Raw genomic sequence first — 26,165 nt, 5'->3', positions numbered from 1 at the left:
AGGCTTTATTAGTTAATTATTATTAATTATATTACAAGAGTAGTTAGTAATATTGAAAAATATATTAGTGCATATAAATGAACTCTAATATTTGCCCAAACACAACATAAATTTCCCAAAATACCCTTTCATTTATCTTCTGTTATGTCATAGCTTTTATAAAATTATCTTTACATATTTTTTTGACCAAATATCTTGAATCAATTTTAAATTCTATCTTTAATTTATTTCAAGTTTAGACCAGATACAAAACTTTAATATTTTTACCATATATAAATATTTTTAAATATTTGTTTGACCAAATATCTTGAATCAATTTTATCTTTAATTTTTTTCAAATTTAAATCAGGCATAATTTTTTTTTTTTTTACCAAATATATATATCTTTAAATATTTATTTGACCAGATATTTTAAAAATCTATCTTTAATTTTTTTTTTCCAATTTTGACCAGATACAAAAAAATTATACAAAATACATGTTCAGACATAATTTTAAAAACTCAAATTTTCAAATTTCGAACGTGAGTGTAATCCTATTGTCAAGCCAACTCGGACTCAGGTGAAAAGTGTGTATAGTATGGTAAATTCACACCTCTTTTAAGATAACGTGGAATTTTCCTCCAATGAGTAAAAGCACGATCGTCAAATAAACACACACACACACAGTGAATTGTGTATATATATAACACAATACACACGTCAATGTTTCTCTTTCACCTCACTCACTCTCTCTCTCTCTCTCTAAAATCTTTCAGTCTCTGCAAATTAAACCCTCTTTCGCTCTCTCTAATGGCTACTATATATCAATCACTCCGTCACTTCATTTTCTCTCTCTAGAATTCTTCATCTCTCTAGGGTTTCAACTTTCACTTTCCCTTCTTTCGCTATCTCTAACGAGAATTTTCCCTGTTGAACCAAAAAAAACTTTTCCTTTTCGTTCCTTTTTTATTTCGGGCGGTGTATAAGTTTTTTTTTGGTGTGTGTGTGTTAGAGTTAGGTGAACTCCGATATGGCGTCGTCCGCCGCGGCTTCAGGGAATGTTTGCTTCAACAGCAACTGCAAGGAATTTGTTGAAAAGACAAGGAAAGGTTGGCGTCGTCGCACCGGCGAGTTCGCTGAGCTATGTGATCGTTGCGGGTAAACTTTTTTTTTTTCGCTCTATTCAAGTTTTGAATTTTTGATTTTTGTTTTGTTCGACTCTTTCTAAAAGGCAAATCATTAATGAATTTGTGAGAATTTGTGAATGGAGATGAATGGTTATAGAGACTTCATATAACTGACTGGAATTGAGACCTGAGTAGTTGTTTGTGAATGTGAAGGATAAAAAGTTTATATCTTTGGTTTTTAAGTATAGCAATTTATTACAAAGATTTATTATTTCTTGAGGTTTTTATTTGGTACTTTTGACCAATTTTTTCTCCTGGTTATCGAGAATGTTGAGTGAGCCTGTGTGAGGTATTTTATCGTAACACTTAGTTTAGCTTATGTTACTTGTACTGCACTGCTTTAGGTTTACGGATGTTGACGAAAGAATATAACATTCTACTTCTGTTTGGGTTAATTGACCAAGGATATGTGTAACAATATCAGGATTTTTTCCTTTTATTACATATAAACAGTTTAGATGGAATGTATCTACTGAAAAGGTGATATTTTTATATAGAATACCCCCATTATAAGTTGATTGATGCATTTTACACTCCAACAATCTATTTTTGACCTATTTTTTAACAAGTTAGTGAATTATTGAGTAATTGATGAACATGCTTAAATGGAGATGAATGGTTATAGAGAGTTCATACAATTGACCCCAACTAGTTTGGAATTGAGGCAGAGTAGTATTTGACTATTTCTTATAGTATATGTGAAGAGTAAAAAATTATAACTTTGGTTTTTTTAATTACCAAGATTTAATTTTTCTTGGGGTTTCTATTTGGAACCTTCTACCATTTTTTTCCATGGTTATCGAGAATGTAGAGTGAGTCTGTAAGTTATGCTTTAAGTATTTTGTTGTAACGTTTAATTTAGCTAATGTTACTTGGACTGCAGGTCTATGGTATCGTTATTATGTTTCATGTTATACAATTATGAGGATGCTGATGTATGAATATGACATTCTGCTTCTGTTTTGGTTGATGATGATCATTGACATTTTCATCATTTATTTTTATGCTTTTTTTCCTGGCAAAATATTGAACAAGAATTTTTGAAAATATGCGTAAGGATATATTGGAGTAAGTAGCAAACTAGAGATACAGAGACATTGAAAATTTTAAATTTAAGGGATAGAACACATGTATCTAGATAATATTTTCAAGGTCTTCTTTACCTTTTCCGAAATATTTAGTTCTTTTGAGCCTATTTCCATTGACCCAAAATTTGGTGGTTACTAGAGCAACAACAAGTTTCTTGGATAGTTTGACCTATGTTGCTTGAGTTTGGGTATGGATACAAGTGTCAAGATACAGACAATAAGTGTAAATTATGACAAATATAAGTATTTTTGACAATTTATTGAAGTTATTAAGCTAAATCTAGTATAATTAAATTATTTATAAAACGTGATATTTCATTCAACCAATTTGTTCTAGTACTTAAAAAAAGAAGACAAACCCATAATCAAACCAAATACCCAATCAATCTATACTTTTGGTCATGGATGTAGTCAAAGCACCCAAGTTTGGCTGACCAAATTCACTGTGGATCCCCCCCACACCCAAATCGTGTTGGATCGATATGAATGGGACAAGGATTTTGAAAGGTTTGAGCAACATAAGTTATGGCCAAAGGAACAAAACGTCATAAAAATCAAGAAGATTTGGATGTAATCACCAAACAACTCATGCACAAAAGGAATATTTTAGTATTTGTCTGGATTCATTTAACTTAGAGGAGTTGGAGAATACTTAATAAGTTCTCTAGGAAATCATATTACTATGTATTTAGTAGTACTCGACCTAGCTGTTAAGTGTTGAAGAAAACTCAACTGTTGAGAACCTGGCTGAATATCCTAATTGATTAATTTATGATGGAATTAGATCTTTTGATCAACGAAATCTATTGTACATTACCTTATGCAAGCGATAGTTCATTGAATATCTCGATATTTGATAGCTTTGATTGGAGCTGATGTATATTAATATTTCATGCAGTTCTGCTTATGACGATGGCAAATTTTGTGACGCTTTTCACCTCAACTCTTCTGGATGGAGATCTTGTGAGTCTTGCGGAAAGGTGAGGAGCACATTTTCTTTTTCCTTGTTGCTGGTGTGAAGTTCCAATGTTGTTGGGACTTTTTTAACCTTTATATTAGACATGGTCATGCTACACTTTGTAGTTCATGCTTCTCCTGTTACAATAATTTCTCTGAATCTTGATAGGATTTGTTCTCTTCATGCAGCAAATCCACTGTGGATGCATTGTCTCTTTCCATACATTCGTTCTGTTGGATGCTGGAGGTATTGAGTGCATAGCCTGTGCTAGGAAAAGCTTTATTTTGGTAAGAAAAGATCCTTTCTTCCTTTGATCTTGTGGATGTGATGTTAGTTTTTTTTTTTTGAATAATATTTATATTAAATTTTACCAAGATGTGGCAACTTTTGGAGGTACGGTACAACAGACCCCTAGTTCGTCCCATTCAGCAAAACAGTGTTGGACCGTCTTGGCTGCGCTGTGTGTGGATTTAAAACTCGGCCAAATCAATCTAGAGGAAGTGCTATCTTCCAACAGTAGCAAGCACAAATCGTAAAAAGGAAAAACTATGACCCTGCTCACCTTCATCTGGTCTTATCTCAAAATTTTTTGATAAAAAAGAAATTTTCATAGATCAAATCTTAACTTAAAACCGAAGTTAGGATTTCTACCAACCTACAATAAAATTTAAACCACATTCGTGAAGCAGCGTTTACATCTTGAACCTTAACTTAAACCAAGGCTAGTATTTTTCATTTGTTAGGGTAAGTCCATTTGAAATCCCTATCTTATAGCACAACAATCCATCTTCAACTAGCACAAAACTTGACCCATCTCTGTTCTTGATTACCATTTAACTGTTGACTGTTATGTCAATGGTAAATTTGCATAAATCATCAGTTTGTATAATGAACCTCATCCACTGTAATCTCCGAACATTCTTCTTGTCCAGCCCAGTCAAGGACTGGGCTGTGCTAAAGAACCATTGATCCAGCATTAAGAATAGCTTCTCCCATGCGATGACTATCTTTCATATGCATTCTTCATTTTTTAGATTTAATTCCATAGTTTTACAGCCAAATCAACAGTTGCATCTGTTGTTCTGTACAGAGATTGAATCTTCCAGCCAAACAAGTTTTGAGGGACTTCAATCTAATATTGATTCCACGTTTGACAACCTTTTGAAGAAAGTGATGCAATTTAAAAATCTCTTATCCAGACATATTAGTTTTACAGCCAAATCAACAGTTGCATCTGTTGTTCTGTACAGAGATTGAATCTTCCAGCCAAACAAGTTTTGAGGGACTTCAATCTAATATTGATTCCACGTTTGACAACCTTTTGAAGAATGTGATGCAATTTAAAAATCTCTTATCCAGACATAGGAAGTAAGCCTATGATACTGTCGAAATCATGAAAATTTTCAGTTTTTACTTTTTTATATTTATCTGAGTAAACCTCAAAAAAATATTTAGCAGATAAACCTTTTCACAATTTTGATAGTATCGTTCGTTTAATTTCTATCTCTGCTTAAGAGTTTTTTAACTGCATCACATTTTATCATTGAATAAAATTGTTTTTTGAATTTTGACTTCATATTCATATTTTGATCAGACACCAAATCCTGCCTGGCCACCACCTTCACTTTTCCTTCCTCTGCAGCCTGAAAGAATTAAAGACGTCAACAATTGGAATCCGATAGCTGGTTCTGGTCCTGTTCCATGGCGTCAAGCACCAAGTTTATTTAATGCTTCCACCAATCAAAATGAGTTGCAGCACAAGGCACCCTTTCCTGAAACCACAGTTAGCATCGACAGGCTTAGTCTTAGTGAGAGACCATTTGCCTTGTTGTCTGACAACAACAGGAAGGACTCCTGTGAAAAATTGATGAATGGAAAGCTGAAGATTGGTGTACCAGGAACACTTGAAAACGGATATGCTGGTACTGATATTTACTTACCACATATAAAGAATTTTTCTACTGGAAATATTCTTGATTTTATCATATCTTAGATGTTCTACTAGAGTTGATAATTACAGGTTTAGGCTGTTCTTAATATGGAGTAACCTTTGTCTTACAGGTTTCAATCGTGAGGAGGCACATAAATCTTGTACAAGTTCTCCATGGCAATCATCTTATGCAAACAGTGATCTTTCTGCACCCAGCTTTTGTTTGACAGTAGGTTCTGCTTGCAAAAATGAACCAACTGTTCACAGTAAGGTCTCTGTTAGTGTGCAACAACAAAATACACTTTCGATTCCTTTGCCTTTGGGGAAGCAGCTTGGTGGTCATGCTACAGTGGATTCTGCTGGAGAGACGCAAGTGAGGAGTTCGAAGATTCGTGGAGATGGGAGAGGGAAAAATCAATTACTACCTCGTTACTGGCCTCGCATAACGGATCAAGAGCTACGACGTTTATCTGAAGAGTATCCTTTGTTTTATAAGGACCTATTGAAATAATGGATATGTCAATAAATTCCTGTGGTTATATTATGCTTGGGTTTTACGAAGTAAAATTTGTTTGCATCTGAGGTGCTTCTTTGCTAAAATTACAAAGACATGTTTTATTTGCAATGTGGCTTGGTGCAACTCAGCTAATTGTTTACAACCTTGACAGTGTTCAAGTTCAAATTCTGTGATAACTCCTTTGTTTGAAAAGATGCTAAGTGCTAGTGATGCTGGCAGGATAGGACGGCTAGTATTGCCAAAGAAATGTGCTGAGGTGAGCTCCTTTGCTATATACATTTTTCTTTTCAGATCTCTAATGCCTTTAGGATAGTACAAATTCTAGAAAAAATTTGGTTGTTTGAAATGGTAGAACATTATTTACTTCAGAGGGTTTGGACATTTAAGAAATTTTTTGTATTAAATAGGGGTTAAAAATTACAAGTGTTTTATCAAATGACGTAGGACCCATTTGGAAAATCATTGCTGAATTTGAAGCATTGAGTATTTAAAGTTGAAACAGAAAAAAGGTATTTGGCAGTTTAAATTGTATTTTTGGACATGGATTTCACTAGGGAAAAAGTAAGTTTTGGTAGCGAAAAACAATTATTTCGCTTGAAATACATGGACCAGTTTTTCAACTTCAAATTCTTTATTTTAAGTTTAAGTTGAAATAATCAACAAAACTGTAAAACAAACATTTATTTACTATATTTTTTTTCTTTTTTTTTTTATAACCGAGAAATCTGTCTGTTACCCGCCCTTTAGACCAATCACAACCTTCTAAACTCGGTGGATAATGGGCCCGCTCCTCTACCCTTCTCCACTTAAATACCGGGCTTCGCTTTGCATGGCGTGGGGCTTGAACCTGCAACCTAAGCCACAAATCCTCCACCTTTTGCCACTCGAGCTAGGCCTTGGGGGCAAAAATATAAAAACAAACACTCAAACCAGTGAGCCATTCAATCATTTGTTTTATTTACAAATATTATTCAAATAATATATATGTCCAAATGCCTTAATGTTGCTTTCCTTTCGTAAGAAGGATGTGATAGTGAATACATCTAGTTAATTTGTGTGTCTCTATAACCTAGAAAGGGGAGTTGGAGGGGGGGGGGGAAGAGAGGAAGGAAGAGTTGAAAAGCGAGCTACCTTCTTTGGCATTAGCTCAAGAAATTAGTTGGAGATAAAAATTGTGGGTGTTGTTGGCCAGCATAGCCCTTCATGCTGAGGAATACAAGTTACCGGTTTCAAAAAAATAAAAATCATGGTTGTTATGGTTGGAAAAGGAGGACCTGAGTACAACTTTTTTTCACAGGGTAGTCATGACAAATAGAAAAATATATCACATTGATTAGGTAAAGGTAAATGGGGTAGTGCATGAAGAGAGGAAGAGCTGAAGGAGAAACTTTCAATGGGATTTTCTATGGAATGCCTTGAATGGAGAAAGTAGAGAAGGATAGTGACACAATAGCTCTAAGCCTCTAACTTAAGCAAGCTGGGGAGAAAAAGTCTCACTCGATAAATTGGGACTTTAATGATCCCAATGTGCTGGGATGGGCTTGGATTTAAAGATTTTTAACTAGGCACAGTCAAAGAAGTATCATGTGGCTGGGCCTTCAGAAGACGGAAGTTAAGATGCAGACCATGGGATGTTACTCCACCTAGCACTTGTATGGAGAGAAATCAAAACATGAGAGCCTTTTATCTATACAGGAAGATTTTATACACTTGAGGGATAACATCTTATTCTTAATTTCTTTTGATGTACCCATGAGGTCCCAGAAGGAATAGGAGCTAGGGTATTGTTTGTAGAGAACCAATATCTTTTCGTAAGGTTTCTACTTCTCGGTGTACTTGTAAGCAGGTGTTTTTCCTTATCCTTGCTTATAAAATCTTATTTCTTGATAAATTAAAATAAAACCTAGGAAGGGATCCTGGGAACATGCCTTTGAAATAAGAGATACTTTATCCACTTTGGGCTAGCGGTGGTATAAGATGTATTTGTGATTTATAAATCTAATAAAGTTCATTATTGTTGGTGAGGGTATCTAGATTTTGATATTCTCTCTTAATACCAATTCTCTGTTGGAGTTCTCGTGTCTCTGTTCATAAACTGGTCAAGTTAACAATTCACTAATCAAATTCGTTGGAGGATTATCTCATAATTGGATAATCTATGCTTATTTACTCTCCTTTTAATTGAAAGGTACTTCATATGTTTTTTTTTTTTTATATTCTAATGAAGTTTTACTGTGATGAAGGCCTATTTCCCACCAATTTCTAATCCAGAAGGGTTGCCTCTCAAGATGCAAGATCTGAAAGGGAAGGAATGGATGTTCCAGTTCAGGTTTTGGCCTAATAATAACAGTCGTATGTATGTGTTGGAAGGGGTGACTCCATGCATACAGTCTATGCAATTGCAAGCAGGTGACATAGGTAATTTCATCTGTTCCCTAGCTAGTTCTTTTTCCAGCTTATCTTCCTTAATGGATCTGGTGTGGAAGGTGATGGAAAATATTACCGTTAGAGAGAGATTTTGTCATTAGAGCATAGTGGCTTATTTGATATTTCGATTGTTTGGGTAGCTAATTATTGAACTACCTTTCATGCCTTGTAATATCAGTAAGACATTGTCCGGAGCTCCTTGAATTTATATATTTTTCTTAATATTCTATAATGTGTTTAAGAGGCATCTTGCTGACTAGATGCAACTTTTTTTTTTGTCAGTAACATTCAGTAGGATAGAACCAGAAGGAAAGTTGGTCATGGGTTGCAGAAAGGCTTCAAATATTCTTACCACAGATCAGGTTTGCCAATTTCCAAGTAGTAGCTTCTTTGCTCCCACTGGGTGTACTGCTTAATTTACAAGGCTATGGGATCATCTGGAAATAGAAGTTAAGAACTCTACGCTGAGAATAATATATATTGGCTTACAAGAAAAGCATGTCAAATTGGTATAACAAAACCATAGGAATTGTTTCTGTGGTTTCTTTCCGATTTCAACACTTTTTTGCGTCTCAATTAGTCATGGTGCTCATTAGGTATAAGCTTCTCACGTCTTTTGTGAAAAGCTGTTGAATTCAGGCTTTCTTTTTTCTTACTTGGCCTTCTATTAACAGGGAAGTGAAGCTAGCAGTAACGGTAATGGTGTTGCTACAAATGGGAATGCCAGTACTAAACATACCAAGTTCTCTGAAGAAGTTCTGGCAAATTCTACTAAAAAGGGCTTTTCATCAACCACTCATGTTGCTGCAACAAGTGCCAGGGATGAAACTAAAATGTCTGATGATTTGGTTAATGAATCATTAGGAAATAATCGTCCTATTCGTTGTAAGAGGAAGGGTAGCACAATGGGTTCGAAAAAGAAACGCCTGCGGATTGATAATGACAACTTGGTAGAGCTGAAGGTCACAGTGGTGCAAGCCCAAGGGTTGATGCGTCCACCTTCGAGTGGTGCTCCAACAGTAATTGTGATAGAAGGCTGTGAATTTGAAGAATACGAGGTACCATTCTCTTTAGCAGTTTATTGTCTACCAATTCTTGCTGATTTACAGATTTATTCTTGCATTTGCTATGTGTTATTGCTTGTAACTAGAATAGATGATCAGTTTTCTTTATTATGCATTATTTATGGTGTAGTACCATGCTCTTTAGCAGTTTATTGTCTACCAATTCTTGCTGATTTATAGATTTATTCTTGCAGTTGCTATGTGTTATTGCTTATAACTAGAATAGATGATCAGTTTTCTTTATTATGCATTATTTATGGTGTACATTAGAGCACCCTTGATTTTTCAATTCAGAAGATGTGTAGCTGTCACTTTCCGCCAGAAATGTAAATCACATTTCATTAAAAGGTTCCTCCCCCCTACACTTCCCCTCCAAAAGAAGTAAATAGTGTACATACTGGAAAAGTAGGTATATCACATTAAGAATGGTGGAAGGGGCATTTTAGAGGGCACTTATTTTGACCCGCAAGGGTTGCTGAGTTGGTTGAGCAGGGAGCTCCCAAATGGGGGTCTCAGGTTTGAAACCCCCTGCATGCTTTCTCGGTTAAACTCATCACAGGGCTTTCCTAGTGCAGTACCACACAGGCTATTACGCTGGAACCTGGTTTTACCCTGTACCCACCGAAGGGTAGCAACTGTGGGTTCCCTTGTCATAAAAAGAGGGCACTTATTGGTTTGTATCCTCACAGGGGTGATACTGACAGCTGAGAACTTGATAAAGAGGAGTTACATATGTTGGATCATGCTTTGTGTGTAAATGCTTGAGCGAAGACGTGGATCGCCTCCTGCTGCATTTCCAGGTGCAACACAATTGTTGTGGCTAGTATAATGGACAATGCCGGATCTGTGAAGGATGTACTCCATGTCTGAGCCTTTAGAAGAGGGAACAGAAGACACCATGCATGGGATATTGCATCCTTAGCCCCTTGTAGGGCCCTATGGAAGCAGAGAAATCGAGGACCTTTTGTGGGGTTGGAAAATGACTTTGTACATTTGAGGAATAACCTTTTGTTCTTAGTTTACTTTTCTTTATCAGGTTGTTCTCAGTTAACTTTAGTACACCCATCTGGTCTTTGTTTCTATAGAAGATTGTTTGTCTTTTGTGGAGAACTATATTTCTATTGTTTGTGGTGTACTGCAAGATGTGGGAATAAAAACTAAAAAGGAACAAAACGTATGCCTTATGGCACCAATTGGATGGGATCTCCAATGAGGACATGCTTCTTACTAAGCAATGAGTTCCATTTCCAAATAAAGATTCCTTCTTTTTCTTTAGTTGAAGTTGTAATTAAGGAATATTCTTCAAACTTGTTTTACTCTCTAAATTTTCTCGAGAGATTATTGTCGGCAAATTCTTTTCTCAGTGGTTGTAAATAACTCAGCAACTCTTTTGTAGCCGATATCCGAAACATGGGAATTGTGTCCAATCTTCTTTCAGGACTTGTCAGTTAGTGTTGGTAGTCCTTGTAATATTTTTTTACTGATATTACTCCGTCCTATTTATCCTCGGCTTATTCCACTTTAGCAGGAAGATGCGCCAATTATTGGAAGGCCCACAATCCCTCATATGGATCAGTTAGGGTAAACTATTATACTCTTGACTATTAGCAGCTAGCTCTATATGGTATGTGTTAAATTGTATTGAATATGAATTGCTGATGCTTTATTCATTGAATCAGTGAAAAAATACAGTGGGTACAATGTGAGGACTGTTTCAAGTGGCGAAAAGTTCCTGACAATGTTGACCTTCCATCTAGATGGACTTGTTCAGACAACTCACGCGACCCCGAGAGGTATGATGGAAATTCTTTAACCTACCTATAAGATGCACTTAAAATGTCAATAGAATACATGAAGGAACGCGCCACATGCTCTTGTTAGTGTAAGCGCTGAAGTGGATTGCATTAAGCAATCTGGACAAGCCAAAACCTCTTTAACTCCAATAATCAAGCTTGTCAGTAGAAGAAAAGGTGATGTACTGGTGAATTACTCCTCATGAAATGTGCTTCAAAGGTAGGAGTAAGGTCTGCGACATTCTACTCTCCCCAGACCTACTTTTGTGGGATTACACTGGATATGTAATTGTTGTTGTTGAAATGCGCTTCTGATATTAGATGTTGAAAATCATTTTAAAAATTGTCCTGCTGACACAAATTTATCCTTTTTCTTTTCGAAGGCTAACTGAACCTTGCTATTTGGAATTGGCAATAAGATGAGGTTTTCTATGATTGGTTTCTCCCCTTTTCTTTTAGCAGTTTGTCCCTTTAATCAACTCTGTAGCATTCTTCTTCTCTCTCCAATTTTCTGTTCTTTCAGAAAGTTGACTTTGAACCACCTTCATCATGGGCTCTTGGCACCTGTGCCTGCATTATATGAGTTTTTATCATTAGAAAAGAAAAAAACTTCGTCAGTTTCCATTTTCTACGATTCTCGTTTTCTTTAAGTTACATCTGGCTGTCTGTTACTTTTAACATCAATATCAACTAATGTCTGTTCATTTCCGTCCTGATAAAATAAAATTAAGTTCGTTTCCAAAATAGTATTGACAATTCCTGAATGATCTTAATCATAGATAGAAATACAGAGAGTTAACAATTTCAAAAAAAGAAAGTATTGGCAATTCCTGAAATTCATTCTAGTATTCAATTGCAGTTGAGTATTTGGGTTATGATCTTTCTCCTTTTTAGGTCTATGTGCTCGGCAGTTCAAGAATTAACAGCAGATCATCTGAGGGACCTACTACCTCATATTAATAAAGGTACAAGTGCTTGCTCCTGTAGGTCATAAATTTCTACACTATTGAACCAGTGCTTTTTGTGTTTGCCTCATCTTGACAATGAATTGCAAGTCCTTCAGGTTTACTGAAGTTACATGATTCTTTTGCAGCTTCCAAGAAAAGGAAGGCTTCTAAACAGGAAATGGACTTGGTTGAAACTCTGGATGGGCTTGATGCACTTGCTCATCTCGCTATCCTAGAAGAGGGAGAGACCCTTCCAGCATCACCACAGGCCACAACTAAGCATCCACGTCATAGACCTGGGTGTACATGCATTGTCTGCATCCAGCCCCCTAGTGGAAAAGGTCCTAAGCATAAGCAATCATGTGATTGTAACGTCTGTAAATCAGTAAAGCGTCGTTTCAAAACATTGATGTTGAAGCGTGAAAAAAAGTTATCAGAGAAAGAAGCAGAAGCTACTTGTCAAAAGCTGCAGCCGCAATCAGCTGGGCAATTGCTTGATGCTGATGACATTCAAGAATCTATTGATGATGCAGCGCATTTAAGCCCTCAGCATGGAGAGCTGAACAATGAAGGTTCAGTTGATCCCAATTACCTTAATGAGAAGAAATCTTTTGTTGATGATCCCAATTACCTTAATGAGAAGAAATCTTCAGTTGATGATCCCAATTACCTTAATGAGAGGAAATCTTCTGTTGATGATCCCAATTACCTTAATGAGAAGAAATCTTCCGTTGATGATCCCAACTCCCTGAATGAGAAGGAGTCTTCTGTTGATGATCCCAACTGCCCGAATGAGAAGAAATCTTCTGTTGATGATCCCAACTGCCTGACTGAGAAGAAATCTTCTGTTGATGATCCCAACTACGTGGATGAGAGGAAATCTTCTGTTGATGATCCCAACTACGTGGATGAGGGGAAATCTTCTGTTGATGATCCCAATTACCTTAATGATAAGAAATCTTCTGCTTCACCATTTAAAGGTGAATTTGACCTGAATGCTAAGCCAGAGAGGGACGACGAGCTTTCACCAGGCTCTGATTCTGGTAGCATGATACACATAATCAAACGTGCTGCAGAGCAATATGTCAGGCACTGTGAGAATGGAAGTTCCGTGGGTAACCAAATAAATGGAGAAGGCGCTGGGGAGACAAATCCGAGTAATTGTGTTATTGTTAGTGGTAGTCAACAAACTGATGTAGATCATAATAGGCCTTTACCCATAAGCACTGCTGCATCTTTGGCACCTAATGACCAGTAAGATGCTCCTACATGAGGCACCTAAATTAGCTGTGCTATATAAAAAACCAGAGGTACTCCGCAGTGTTAGGGAATTTGTATATGTTGGCTTTGCTGGCGTCATGCATTGTACATAGAAAAACGTAGCAAGTAGCAACTGATGTAATCTTTCCGCTATGCACAGGTTACATTTTGCAATGGCCGCGAGGTGCCTTGCATATTTATTATAAATACCTGGAAAGGTTTTGGAGTTCAATCTTTGTGTGAAAAATGCGTTTTGGTGTGTCTGAAACTCTCACAAGTTCTGGGAGAGTAAGGGGATTTGAATCTTGGAACAAGCTTGAAGAAGTTGCCTAGTGCTAACTAGCCACTAATTCTTTTGGTTACCCTTGTCACAGAAAGAATAGTATAGTGTTGTAGGCTTGTTAGACCTCATTTGGGATTCAAAGCTTGTAGGACTTTATTAGAACCACAGAGATAGAGAAAGACCAAAAGAAGACGGAGAAGTATTGTCCAAGCCTTATAAGAAGCTAGAATTCTCTTCTCGTACCATATGAAACCGTCTTCATCAATATAATATTTCAAAAATAAAAATACTCCAGTCAGTTGCCATCACCGTCTTCATCATAGTTGCATGTTCGATCCCTATAATACACTACAAGCACAAAATTAGTAGGTAAACCAATTGAGCTTACAACTTGTGTCTAATCATGTGATTTTACCTCAAAATATAATTATGACAAGTGAGGATAAACACATCAAATTCTTTCTTTCTATTTTCTTACATATATATGTGTGATGTAACGTGAGATTGGCTTTATATCCATATTCTTTTTAGCTGTGCCGGAAAATTTGACTCAAAAGATTTTAGAGAATATGCAAGTTGGAAAATCTAAGGTTAATCCAAATCCACCGACAATTCCATTTTGTGAACTCCCAAACAATTATGTTAGTTGTAAGTTGTCATCCGTTTTGGTCCCCCTTCTCTTGTCACTGAAATAAATGTGACCCACCCCATATCCCTCAGAAAAATAAAAAACCAAATAAAGAAAGAAAAAATTGAAGATGCATTACCCGATGTCTGGTACTCATATTGAAACCCGACTAAATCAAATTCGTCGAAAAGTCTCATTGGAGGATAAAGTGCTCTCTAACAAAGGTGATTTCGTATCCGAAGAGACTTAAATCCAAGATCTATTAGCTTCATTTTCATGTATTGATGGTATAAAATTACTTATACAAATATATTTTTATGGTAAAAAGTAAATTGGTAATTTGATTAAAAAAATACCCTACTTATTGTCATAAAATTAAATTGTATACCATTATGGCCTTCATATGGAGCTTTCATTTTCGTGGTGTTATTTTATACCAGTAATCAAATCATGAAGTTTAAAAGTATCTTCTATATACTAATAAATACACCATTCATAACAACTGTAACTGCTATATTTTCATTTTTTTATTCATTTAATAAACTATAACAAATAAAAGAACAATTCACTGTTTTTAAAGCTTTCCTATACTTTCTATACAATAAAAACTTTCCTATACTTCCTATTTTTACTATAAAAATCAAACAAAAAAAACAAGTCACTCAAAAGCCTAAAAGCTAAATACAAATTGCAAATTCATTTTCTTTTTTTCAGTCAACCTTTTTTTTTAAAAAGGAAAAAAGTCTTTTTAAAAAAGTAAAATTAGTAAAACTAAGTAATTTAGACTCCACGGTTAATCATCTCCATGTACTGCTGCATAGACTGTTGCCTCTGTAATCTCATATCTTCATTGAACTTTTTAATAAACGCCTCCACTTTCCGATTCAACTCATCGGAGCTCAGCGACGGATCCTTCCAGATCTTCACAGCCGGCGGCGACCGTGAATACGACGGCGAGACATAGTTTGTTCGGTCCTTGAAAGTCTCCGACTTAAGCACGTGCCTCTGGTGGTGGTGCTGCGGTGGAAAGGTGGTGGAATTCTCGTTTTTCTCCGGAGCGTCGTCGTCCACGGCCGCCACGTGACGCCCGTGAATGTGAAAGGTGTCTGATTTCTTCATATGCCTCGTGAGTGGCACGTGACGGCCCTCTGTTATCATTTTCCATGTGTTCTCTAATGTCTCTGGCTTTTTCGACCGCGACACTTTCAGTGACTTCACTCCTGAAATTATCCATTGTTGTAACATATTTTAGCTTCAAAAATTTTACCGATTGAAATAAGATGAAATGCGTGATGAATGCCACCGTTTCGAACTGAATTTTAACTGTGCAACATAAATTGAGAAATGTGTGTACTTTTCACGTACCTTCCGGACTCATTTTCACAGCAGGTTTTCGGTTACCGAATCTGGAAGAAACCAGAGGTTTTTCCGTCGCCGGTACTAGAAGAAACTCATTTTTAGTTTCAATTTCCGGCAACGGAGAGACAACAGATTTCGAAATCACTATCGCTTCGCTTGCATCAGGCTCATCGATCACGTCTTCATCTCCATGATTCATAACCACGACGGAGCCGTTCACCAGTACTGGCTTAACCTCAAACACCTGCGGTTCGTCCACCGGTACAGGCACGGCCTCAAACACCTTCACTTCACTTTGGACTGAATGAAGCTCCGATTGAGTAATCGCTATCAAATCTGACTGCGGAGGTGTTCTAGCGGTAATCAACGGCTGGAATTGATCGTCGGAGCTGGACTCCTTATGGTTCGACGTGCGAGAAGTGGCGACGATAATGAGGATTATACCATTGATAACAAAGTAGAGATACGGAGGCTTAAGCCAAGCTATAACTACACTCCAAATTGCTGGGAGCTCATAATAAATTAATGGAATCGACGCTTTTGCTACCATCGCTAAGGAAATTGCACCAATTGATATTAGCACAACCTTAATCGATAGAATTAAACTGTTCGACATTTTCTTCGATAATCTTATCTTAATTTTTTGCTTTTCCGGTGAGTTTTCCGGTGAGTGAAGAAGCAGGTGAAGTGGATTGGTTATGGAAAAGTGCGTTGGGGATTGAGGAGTATAAATAGTGTGGGAGGGATCCGGGTAAGGGACGCGGTTTGTAGTCTGTGATGCAATCTGGACCGTTGATTCTGTGCTGAGCTGGTACAAGAGTTGCCACTTGTGAAGGATGAGGGCTGGCCCACGTGTTGGCTGATTTACAGGTACTTAGTAATCGTTCTGTTACTTAATGATATTAATGTCCCAGAAAATTATTTTTTAAATCTTTTTGGTAAACAAAACAGTCAATTTTTGTACAGAAAATGAGTTTTCAAATATCTTTAGGTTGAGTTCAAACTGATAATGATGCTTGAAAATTGAACTATTACTAATTAATCAAAAGAATATCAAATTACTATAAAAGAGACTTTGAGTAACAAAAAAATATTTTCGTGTGAGGTAGGTGGTGAGTTTGAACTGTAAAAATAACTATTAATGCATGTATTAGAGTAAGTTGTCTATATCACACCTATTAGGTCGGCCTTTTCTTAAACCTCAATTATTGATTTTTTAGTGAGAAAGAAAATAGAAAAATTGGTGTACTTGAGTCTTTTCAAGGTCAAAAATCAACTTTAGAATTGTTTCATGTGAAAACATAAATAAGCCAGCATAAATGGATTTTTAAAGGAACCAAATTATTGCACCCCAACTGTTGGACTAATTTCATCTTTCTTTTCAATTATTTTTCTCCTAGATGAGATTTTCTTTCGTCAAGTTCAAATAAAGCTCATAAGGCTACAAGTCGTATATATTAGATTTTATTTCCAAAAATGATAATTAATTTACTAACAAAGAGTTAGCTGACCAATTGTCACTATGCTATTATACTTGGACTTCTGCAATTTGAGTTTTGATTTGCTCAACTACGAATAATTTCTATCAAAGTTTTTTTTATTTTTGTTAAATGAATACTATGCCGCGACTTTGAATTAATCTTGATAATTGAGAAAATAGAAAAGAAAAGTAATTTATTCCACGAATGTTGTGTGGTGTAGCAGTGAATTGAATGCAAGTGTAACTCAGATGTGGCAGAAAATCTTTCTAGAAATATAAAGTTGCTGCAAAAGTCAGGTAAATTTACTTGAGGGTATTATTCTTTGAGGTGTCAACTTTTGAATATTTAGGAAAAAATAGTGACAGCCACACACAATCACTTTATAACGGTCTATTTAAGTACCGTTAGTAGCGGAACTTTTGTAGCGTGATTTCTAAGCCCGGCCCTATGGCTGCGCTCTTGGCTACATTCTCTCAATGTATCCACTATCCACCAACCATTCCAATATTAATATCAGGAGATGAAGTCAAAATCTAAAATTTATGAGTTCGAAGTTTCAATTTTACTAAGTTATTAGGTTTTAAATTGAAATTTTGTACATATTTAATAGATATTTTAAGATAAATATAAAGTTTGAATCAAAGCTACTGAATTCAATTGAACCACACTATAGCTCCATTCATACATATATCCTTTGGTCGTGAGCCCCACCTAGAGGGAGACGTAACATTAAATCTATCTCGCCTATCAGAGGTTTGAAATTTTAGAGCAAAAATTATTGAGTTAAATCTGAACTTCTAGCTCTGTCCCTGCTATTCACAAACACAACTAGGATTGTGAACCCCATAAATGGGGTACACCCTCTTAGCCGACCAATTTACCTTTTTGCTAAGATTGCTACTTTTCTTCGATCACCAAATCTCCTCAATTTGGGATTGGAATGGAGTGACGATTGCCTTATCCTAAACTTCCATGGAGGGTTTAGTAGGAAGCAGATGCATATTTTTGAATTATAAGTGAATATGAAATATCATTATTTCATTATAATTTTTTTTAAAATGTAAAAACATGTTAATTGTTTTATTTAGGGAATGTAATTAATTGTGGTTCGTCAGCCTTTAATTAATTTGCCTATAGTTAAATTAAAATCTAATTGCTAAATTATCTCTTCATTAAATTTTGAATAATTATTCATGTGCCCTACACCGAGTGTAGGATTGTCAAAAAGGGAAGGGAAATAACATAAAATATACAACTTAGCCCTCTAAAGAGTGAAAGTGACCTTTTTGGTCCTACAAAGATTAAGTGCTTAATTGCTTTGTTCTTTATTCTATTTTTAAGGTGGCAATAATTTTCTTTGGGTCCAGTTGAGAATTGATTAACTAGTATTTTGTTTCTTTATTTAACACTGGAGTTTTTTTTTTTCATTAGTCTATTTCAAAGAAAATAACAATTTTTACCTTTTCTTAATGAGATATATATTTTTATAGCCACACAATATATATATAATTACAAGTTCTCAAAATTATATAGTCACACAAATATATATTATGTATATTTAAATTACTTGATATTAGTATAATTTTTGTTTTTATATATAAGAATATAGAATCTCTCCCTATAATGTTATTTTATGATTATCTAACATCACATAAGTGATGAGATAGAAATTAAAAGTGCACATATATTATAAGTTAAATAGGGATTATTAATTAGGTGTTGATTTAGACTATGAACCAGTCAATATATAATCAATTCCTCAAGGAATCTTATTAATTATCATATGTTTGATTTTCTGAATTATTAGTAGGTATAGAGTCTCTAATCAAGATATAGTTTACCAAATTTATGCTCAAGATTAATTATCCCTTGCCAGTACTGATTACGTACTCTACGTCTATGACTCTATGCCAAAGGTTAAAATAGAGCAGACTCCACCTAATCGATAAATCTTATACGGAAAAGAGGTCAAAAATATTTGTAATATATTATAAATGGTTTTATAATATTCTTTATCTATTTATTGTTTTAATTTTATTTCTTCTTTTACTTGTTGGATAAAAATATCTTTTATGTATTAGAAATGACCTAAAAATACTTTTATTTTATCTATTGGATCAAATTTATGTCTTATGTAGTTTTCACTCATATAATTAATTAAAATAGGGTTTGTGCTGAGTTGGATCATGAATGGATTTGAATTCAACACATGAATTATAAGGGGAAAAAATCACGCACATTCGATATTTGCACGAAGCAAATAAAGATATACATAATGCGTGTCTTCTTAAACTTTAGTCACTTAAATTAACAATGTTAATAAATCCCAAACTGTAAATCATTTATGAAAATTCCTCAATAATATGTAGGTTTACTTTAATTTGCAATTGTTATGTATTGCTTTATTTGACGTAAATATTAAGTGTAAGTATTATTTGAAAAAAGGTGAATATATATGAGAAAAACATTTATTATATTAACTATTTTAAGCTCCAGGTTTAGTTACATTCTTCACCGACGCTCGTCAAATATATCACTCATCCTCATCCTCATACTGCTCCCTTTTAGTTTTGGTCAAGTTACGGGTATGATTGATGACGATAGAAGGAAAAATACGAAAGAAGTAAATAGGAAGTTTCATTTATTATTTGTCTGAGGAAGAAAATCCACCTTGTTAATTAGCACCGTCCATTTAATCAGGAACTGCCACCTCGTCACATAATTTTTTTTATTATAAAAATAAAAAATAAAATTAGGAGCCATGGAAGAAAAAATCAAAAGAGAATTACAAAATCGAAAATTGAAAATTAAACTCTAGCCAACCAATTGAGTTATATGTACTGAGAAAAGAAAATAAGAAAATATACATTTCGTCGGAGATAGAAATATATTTCCTAATAGACTTAATTAGAATTTTGCTAATGTCCCACAAGTTTCGAATGCAATTATAGTAATGGAGAAATAAATAAATGCATGAACCTAAAACTGAAGTTGATTGACATAATAATTCAGATAATTTTCCCTCTACTTTAATCTACAGTTTTTTCAATATTTTAAAAAATAAATATAAAATGTAAGGTATTTTGAAAAACTACTGTAATATTTTTGTTACATAGTAATTTTAATTAATATTGGGTCCCTGAAGATAGTGACTAGTAAATATAAAGCATATTAAAATTAGGTGGGGCATAATAACATTATGTATAATATCTTGTTACTTATTTTACAAGAGCTTATTTATTGAGTTCCTTTGACAATATGAGAAATAAATAAATGCATGAACCTAAAACTGAAGTTGATTGACATAATAATTCAGATAATTTTCCCTCTACTTTAATCTACAGTTTTTCAATATTTAAAAAAATAAATATAAAATGTAAGGTATTTTGAAAAACTACTGTAATATTTTTGTTACATAGTAATTTTAATTAATATTGGGTCCCTGAAGATAGTGACTAGTAAATATAAAGCATATTAAAATTAGGTGGGCATAATATTGACATTATGTATAATATCTTGTTACTTATTTTACAAGAGCTTATTTATTGAGTTCCTTTGACAATATGAGAAGTATATCCCATTCATCGTCAAATAATTAAATTAGTATCTTTACGTGATTTTAAAACATTCTTTAAAATTGAATTCACTTTAAACTACTTGTTGATTTGATTATTTAAATTTCTTTGAAATGATGTACTTTATTTATTTATTTAGTTATTCAATATAAACGTAGTTCGCCGTTACACACTTTCATCATTTCTTTTACTATCCAAACAGTAAAAAAATTATTTTCTTTGTTCTTTTATTATTATAAATGACAGTTAGATTTTAACTTCAAATCTTTATAACTATCTCAACTACAACTTGTATAATCATTTATTTCTAAAACAAAAAAGAGGGACTTATATCATTTCTTTTACTGGCCAAACACGTAAAATTTATTTTCTTTATTATTATTATTGTGAATGATAGTTAAATTTGAACTTCAGATATTTATAACTATCTCAACTATAACTTGTATAATTATTTATTTCCAAAACAAAAAAAAAGGGAGAGTAGAGAAAAGTTACGTTGATGAGGGGAAGTGTAGGAAGGAGACAAAGTAGGAGTCTAATTATACATTTTATTTTACAGTTGGGAAGCACCTAATTTATTGTAGACTTTTACGTGTTCATGGATAATGAATATACTATACTATATACTTTTTACTCCCAATTTCACAACTAACATAACGACCACCTAGCTCCTATCCTTTTGGATTTGCCCATTTGTCAATCAGTAAATGTTTAATCTATTAACTACATTAGACTAAGTGATAGACAAAACGTGTAGTAAAGTCAGGTGAATCGATCGGTTTGGTTCGATTTTATATATTATTGACTTGATTTATTAATTTTTTATTTTTAAATATGTCAAATCAATAATCAAATCGATAAGATATTTTTATTGATTTTTGGTCCTTAACGGTTCAGCTTTTGATTTAACCAAAAAAATAATGTTCATCAAACAAATATATGACTTCTCCAACAATTTAGCAAGACAAGACAATAATGTTACTTTACATAATGTTCATAATAGAAATAGTAACCAACAGGAAAAGAACTATATAAGTGCAACATAGATAAAAGAAACTAGGACAATAATGTGAATTGAAAGCTAAAGGACAAAGGTAGTAATTAGTAAGGTACTAATATTAATAGTATTTAATATTTCTTTATGGGCAAAGTAGTAAAGTATTATACAATCTTAATGGCCTAACAGAGTAATGGATTATCGATTTACCCAATAATTTAATATTAAAAAATCAATATCGAACCGATAACTCAATTTTTTTCTTATAAAACCATTAAAAATCCGATAAGCCAATAACCCAATCACAATAAACTAATAACATTTTTTCGACTCGATTTATCAGTTGATTCAGTTTTTACACGGCCCATATTCATTTAGGACTAATATTTAGATATTAACATAACTTGGAAAAAGTTAGATTATTAAGATTAGGATGGTAGAGTCCAATCTCCAATCTCAATCTAACTAGACAAGTCATGACTATATAATGAAGTCGTTATCCTATGAAAAACATAAAAAAATAAAATATTTTTATACTTTATAATATTGTTCTATAATCTTTTTCACACTGGACTATTGAATTGACAAAAAAAATTATCTCAAAAAGTTACTTATTAATTATAATTTTTTTACCCAATTAACTAATTAAGATATATTTTTTAAGAGATAATCCAGTAGATAAGAGGCAACTTTTCTACCCCTGACTATTTTCCTCAACTCACAACTTCATAACCATTTGATTTATTATGTTCGTGCTCTTTTTATCTCTACTCCTTTAATTATTTCTTTAAAAATATATATACAAATTAGAACAAAAATTACTTAATTCGAATTGAATATACATAGTAAGTCCAGAAGCATCATAAATGAAAAAATGTAGCATGCACGTAGCTAGTGTGACTATTTATTTAATTTCATGCTATAAAGTTTTTCAACACTTTTGATCTCTATACTGTAGACTGAGCTGATGGTGAAACTATATATAGTGCCGTGATTTATGCCTTATTAATTAATCTGTGCCATAACATATAGGTTAATAGGTAATACTAGTAGAAGAATTAAAAGGGAAAAGAAAACTTAGCTTCCAACACTTGGACGTGATTATGACTATTATTATTTTTGTCACTGATTTAATCATTTTATTAGTAATATATTAAGAAAAAGGATTTTGAAGGTCTTATTATTAACAAATTTATATGTTTACTAATTAACCTCTCGAGATATTCTTCCACAATTTCGTGAATTTAGAGTTATTAAGAATAAGTAATTGGCTCGATTGACCGTTGAGAGTGGTTTTAAAAAAAGAGAAATGTTTTTATTGATTTATACTTAATTTAAAAGATAACACACGTACAAGTACCTTTTTCTTTTTCTGAAATAACAAATTAAATGTAGAGGGTTAGATTTATGTTACTTATTAGCTAAGTAAGTCATATATATATTATTTTACAATTGACCCGATAATGGGAAGTTAACGTCTAATTAATTATATTAAGTCCAACAATAACCTATGATTTTTTGACTTTTGAAAATAAAGCTCTATCTCTTGACTCTTATATTCTTTATTTTATCATGAATTAACTAGTACTCTCTCCGTCCTTTTTTATTTGTCATCCCTTTCTATAAATAGTTGGTCCATAATACTTGTCATTTCATAAAATTAATGTATAAATTACCATATTGTTCCTTTTTTTTTTTTTTACCCTTGTGAGTTATTAACCTTGAAAATATACATTTGACCAACTTGGAAAAACTAAATAATTGATACATGTTTATTGGTTAAATTAATTAATCAAAATAAATTAATTCATATTCATTGATTGAAAATTTGAGTTCCAAAAAAATTAAATAAGGGTAGAAGGGTAATGTTACATCATTTCTTAATGCAAGTGCAAAGTAAAAATGTGACATATAAAAAGGGACGGAAGGAGTATATTGTAGTACTATAAGAAAAGAATATCCAATTTGCTCATACTCAAAATTACCTTTGAGTTTTCTTTTTCAAAAGATAATAAAAATTCCCCCCTTTATTATGGTGCATTTAATTTTTTTTTTGGATAATTGGAGTGAATTTATGGACGGTGGAGTGAATCAAAAATGTCAACACACAGCTATCAAATCTTTTACGTTACAGTCAAATGTCAATATATAGTCCACATATATAGTGGTGGAGTGCGTACTAGCCCAAAATAAATAAATTGTGGCTTAGCCCATATCTCATTTTGACTATTCGTAACGTCTGATGTTTAAATAAAATATAAAATTTAATTATTCTTATTCTATTTTTGTGATATAATTTTCCACCAAAAGGTCTATTCCATCCTTTAGCCTCGTCTTCGAATTCGATCTGTAAAATTAATTATTAATACTTGTTCAAATGACTAGATTGTTTACATTATATTATATCTTGATCTTTTATAGTAAGTTGTAACAAATCTTTTTATATGTATCTATTGATATTAGTTTGTTTATATAATTTCTTTCCTTTTTAATAGAGGAGAGTCTAGAAAGAGCTAAGATTTGTGGACTTGTTTTACAGTTGGGGCCACACTTGTGGACTTTGTTCGTGTTCAGATAATGAAAAAAAAAAAGAGAAAAAAGGAAGATAACGATATGATATAAAATATGAAGAGGATAGTTAGTTATATAATTGCCAACTAACATAACGACCATCGTCTTATGGAATTTTCCCATTTCTCATGTTCCCACTTCAATTCCACAATTCAAAAAAAAAAAAAAAACTTTGGGAAATAAGTAGAAACAAGCTAAATTTATGCCAGATCCAATGGAGTAACTAATATAGAAGTTGTCTGGTACGTGAGATAAGGATAATAATAAATCAACGATCAAAATTTGGGATTAATTTTATCTCATGTTTGATTTGAGGTATTGATTAATCTCGAAATTATTTTTATCTCAAGATAAAATGATCTCATAAAATATACATTTCAACACATGAAATATTCTTACTTATCTTATTCCGGACGCGAACCAAAATATCAGCTTCTAGTTTCTTCTCCATACATGTCACGTAACGTACGTCAAAATTCCAAGACCATCAATTTCACATTAATTGCTGAGAATAACAATACAGTCCGTTTTGGCTGATTTTATGGGATTATTGAAGATATTTCATAAATGAAATTAAAGAGAACTTACGTGAAAACTTCCAGTTCTCTCTAGGTGTGAATATTAATTAATTTCACTTTTATTCATATGTCATTATCTTCAAAATGTAGACTAAGCTGATTAATATCAGTGTCATTTATCTCTACTAGTTGAAGTAATTAAATGATCTTATTTTAATTACTTTCCCTTTTTAGAGTAAAATTATTTTAAATGATGATAATATTGCTAGTAATTACTGTTGCAGTGGGAGGAAAATGATCACCTATGACCGACTAATTACAATTTAAATAGAAGAAAATTGCTCTACAAATTAAAAAGGACATGTATATTATGTATACTCAACACATAAGTGACATTGTGGAAGTAGCTTAACAGAGAACAAAAAGGCAATCTATTTTTAAAAATGATTTAATTTATTTACACAATTAATATATACTATATAACAGGTAAATTGTCTTTTTTGACCAAATTATTATGTAACTAGTGTTATAATAGAAATTGATTTATAAATAATTTGATGGCATATCTAATTTTTATATCATTAGTGCATAAAATAAATGAAGCTATAACCTAATTGTGACTCAAGTTGAACACACCATGTATTTCGTTATGTGAAGCATATTATATAATTTCAAATTATGAAAGATCTTGAATAGTCGATTATTTAAAGACAACAAACATAGAGAAAAAAAAGAGATGCACATAGAATAAAATTAGTTACAATGAATGCAGAACTTCTTAATAAGAATATGCTTAGTCGTTTTACGAATTTATTTGATGCTAATTCAAATTAATTAAGTGCATTGCGAATACATAATAGTGAAAAAAAGAATAAAATAAGTGCATCATTAAGCGTGTAGTTTAATTAGTTAACATTCTTTTGATTAATTTGGAATCAAACTTAACCAACAAGAGGATTAAGACAGACTAACAAACACGTGCATGGGCAATAAAGTAACAAACAATAATACTTGAATAAATTTATAATTAGAAATGTAAACATTTAGATCAATTCAAAGTAGCTGCATAATTCTATTCTATTATTCCCGGAATACTTTACTCTTTAAATATTTTAATTGATTAATAATGGATTATTCTTTTGGTAGAAACTAGGAAGCATTATATTATCTTGTGTTTTAGTAACATCCATATGATCAAATATCTTTAATTATATTATCTATCATGTTTGAAGACCTTGACCCAAAGGAGGATAATTTATTCAATAATTTGAGAATTACAATAACTTTATTCACAAGAAAACTTGTAAAATTTTATCTAAGTTAATGTTGTGAAAAAGTTCACCAAATTTTACATAATGAAAATAATTTACTTTTAAAAAATTTGGTCCCTATGTGTCATAAAAGAAGATAGTGACATTAGGGTGATAGAAATATATTTGAGATTATAAATTTCATACCAAATCTCATTAATCGAACCATTTTTTGAAAAATATAAAACTTCTAAATTATTCAAGCAAAAAAATCTTACAAATATCAATAGGTGTTTTTCTTCTATAAAACTGATCACAAATCTATGTAAAATCTTGAAAAAAATAAAGTTTA

At 32.9% G+C, this 26,165-nt stretch overlaps 2 protein-coding genes across 4 annotated transcripts; one reads left to right on the top strand and one right to left on the bottom strand.

The window, feature by feature from the left end:
* The first annotated feature begins 728 nt into the window (after positions 1-728).
* On the top strand, positions 729-13,320 carry LOC125822645 (B3 domain-containing protein Os07g0563300). Of its 3 annotated transcripts, none has more exons than XM_049502069.1 (13): positions 729-1,138; positions 3,154-3,235; positions 3,402-3,500; positions 4,856-5,135; positions 5,275-5,620; positions 5,820-5,916; positions 7,904-8,078; positions 8,370-8,449; positions 8,762-9,145; positions 10,677-10,732; positions 10,831-10,944; positions 11,839-11,909; positions 12,038-13,320. In XM_049502069.1, the coding sequence occupies exons 1-13, from the start codon at positions 1,011-1,013 to the stop codon at positions 13,147-13,149; spliced, it is 3,024 nt and encodes a 1,007-aa protein (XP_049358026.1). In that variant the 5' UTR covers positions 729-1,010; the 3' UTR covers positions 13,150-13,320. The 3 variants fall into 3 exon arrangements, with proteins under 3 accessions (XP_049358026.1, XP_049358025.1, XP_049358024.1); XM_049502068.1 differs by having other exon boundaries at positions 4,808-5,135; positions 10,680-10,732; XM_049502067.1 differs by having other exon boundaries at positions 4,808-5,135.
* A 1,521-nt stretch (positions 13,321-14,841) lies between these two features.
* LOC125822237 (uncharacterized) lies at positions 14,842-16,104 on the bottom strand. Its single transcript, XM_049501618.1, has 2 exons — positions 15,428-16,104; positions 14,842-15,282 (listed from the first exon to the last, which is right to left on the bottom strand). Exons 1-2 carry the CDS (start codon positions 16,035-16,037, stop codon positions 14,843-14,845), a joined length of 1,050 nt encoding a protein of 349 aa, XP_049357575.1. The 5' UTR covers positions 16,038-16,104; the 3' UTR covers position 14,842.
* Between the last annotated feature and the right edge of the window lie 10,061 nt (positions 16,105-26,165).

Source organism: Solanum verrucosum, unplaced genomic scaffold (genome assembly GCF_900185275.1).
Source record: "Solanum verrucosum unplaced genomic scaffold, falcon-dt-bn FXZP01000103.1, whole genome shotgun sequence".
NCBI lineage: Eukaryota > Viridiplantae > Streptophyta > Magnoliopsida > Solanales > Solanaceae > Solanum > Solanum verrucosum.
Note: the sequence above shows the minus strand (reverse complement) of the source record. Positions and strands in the feature narration are given on the sequence as shown.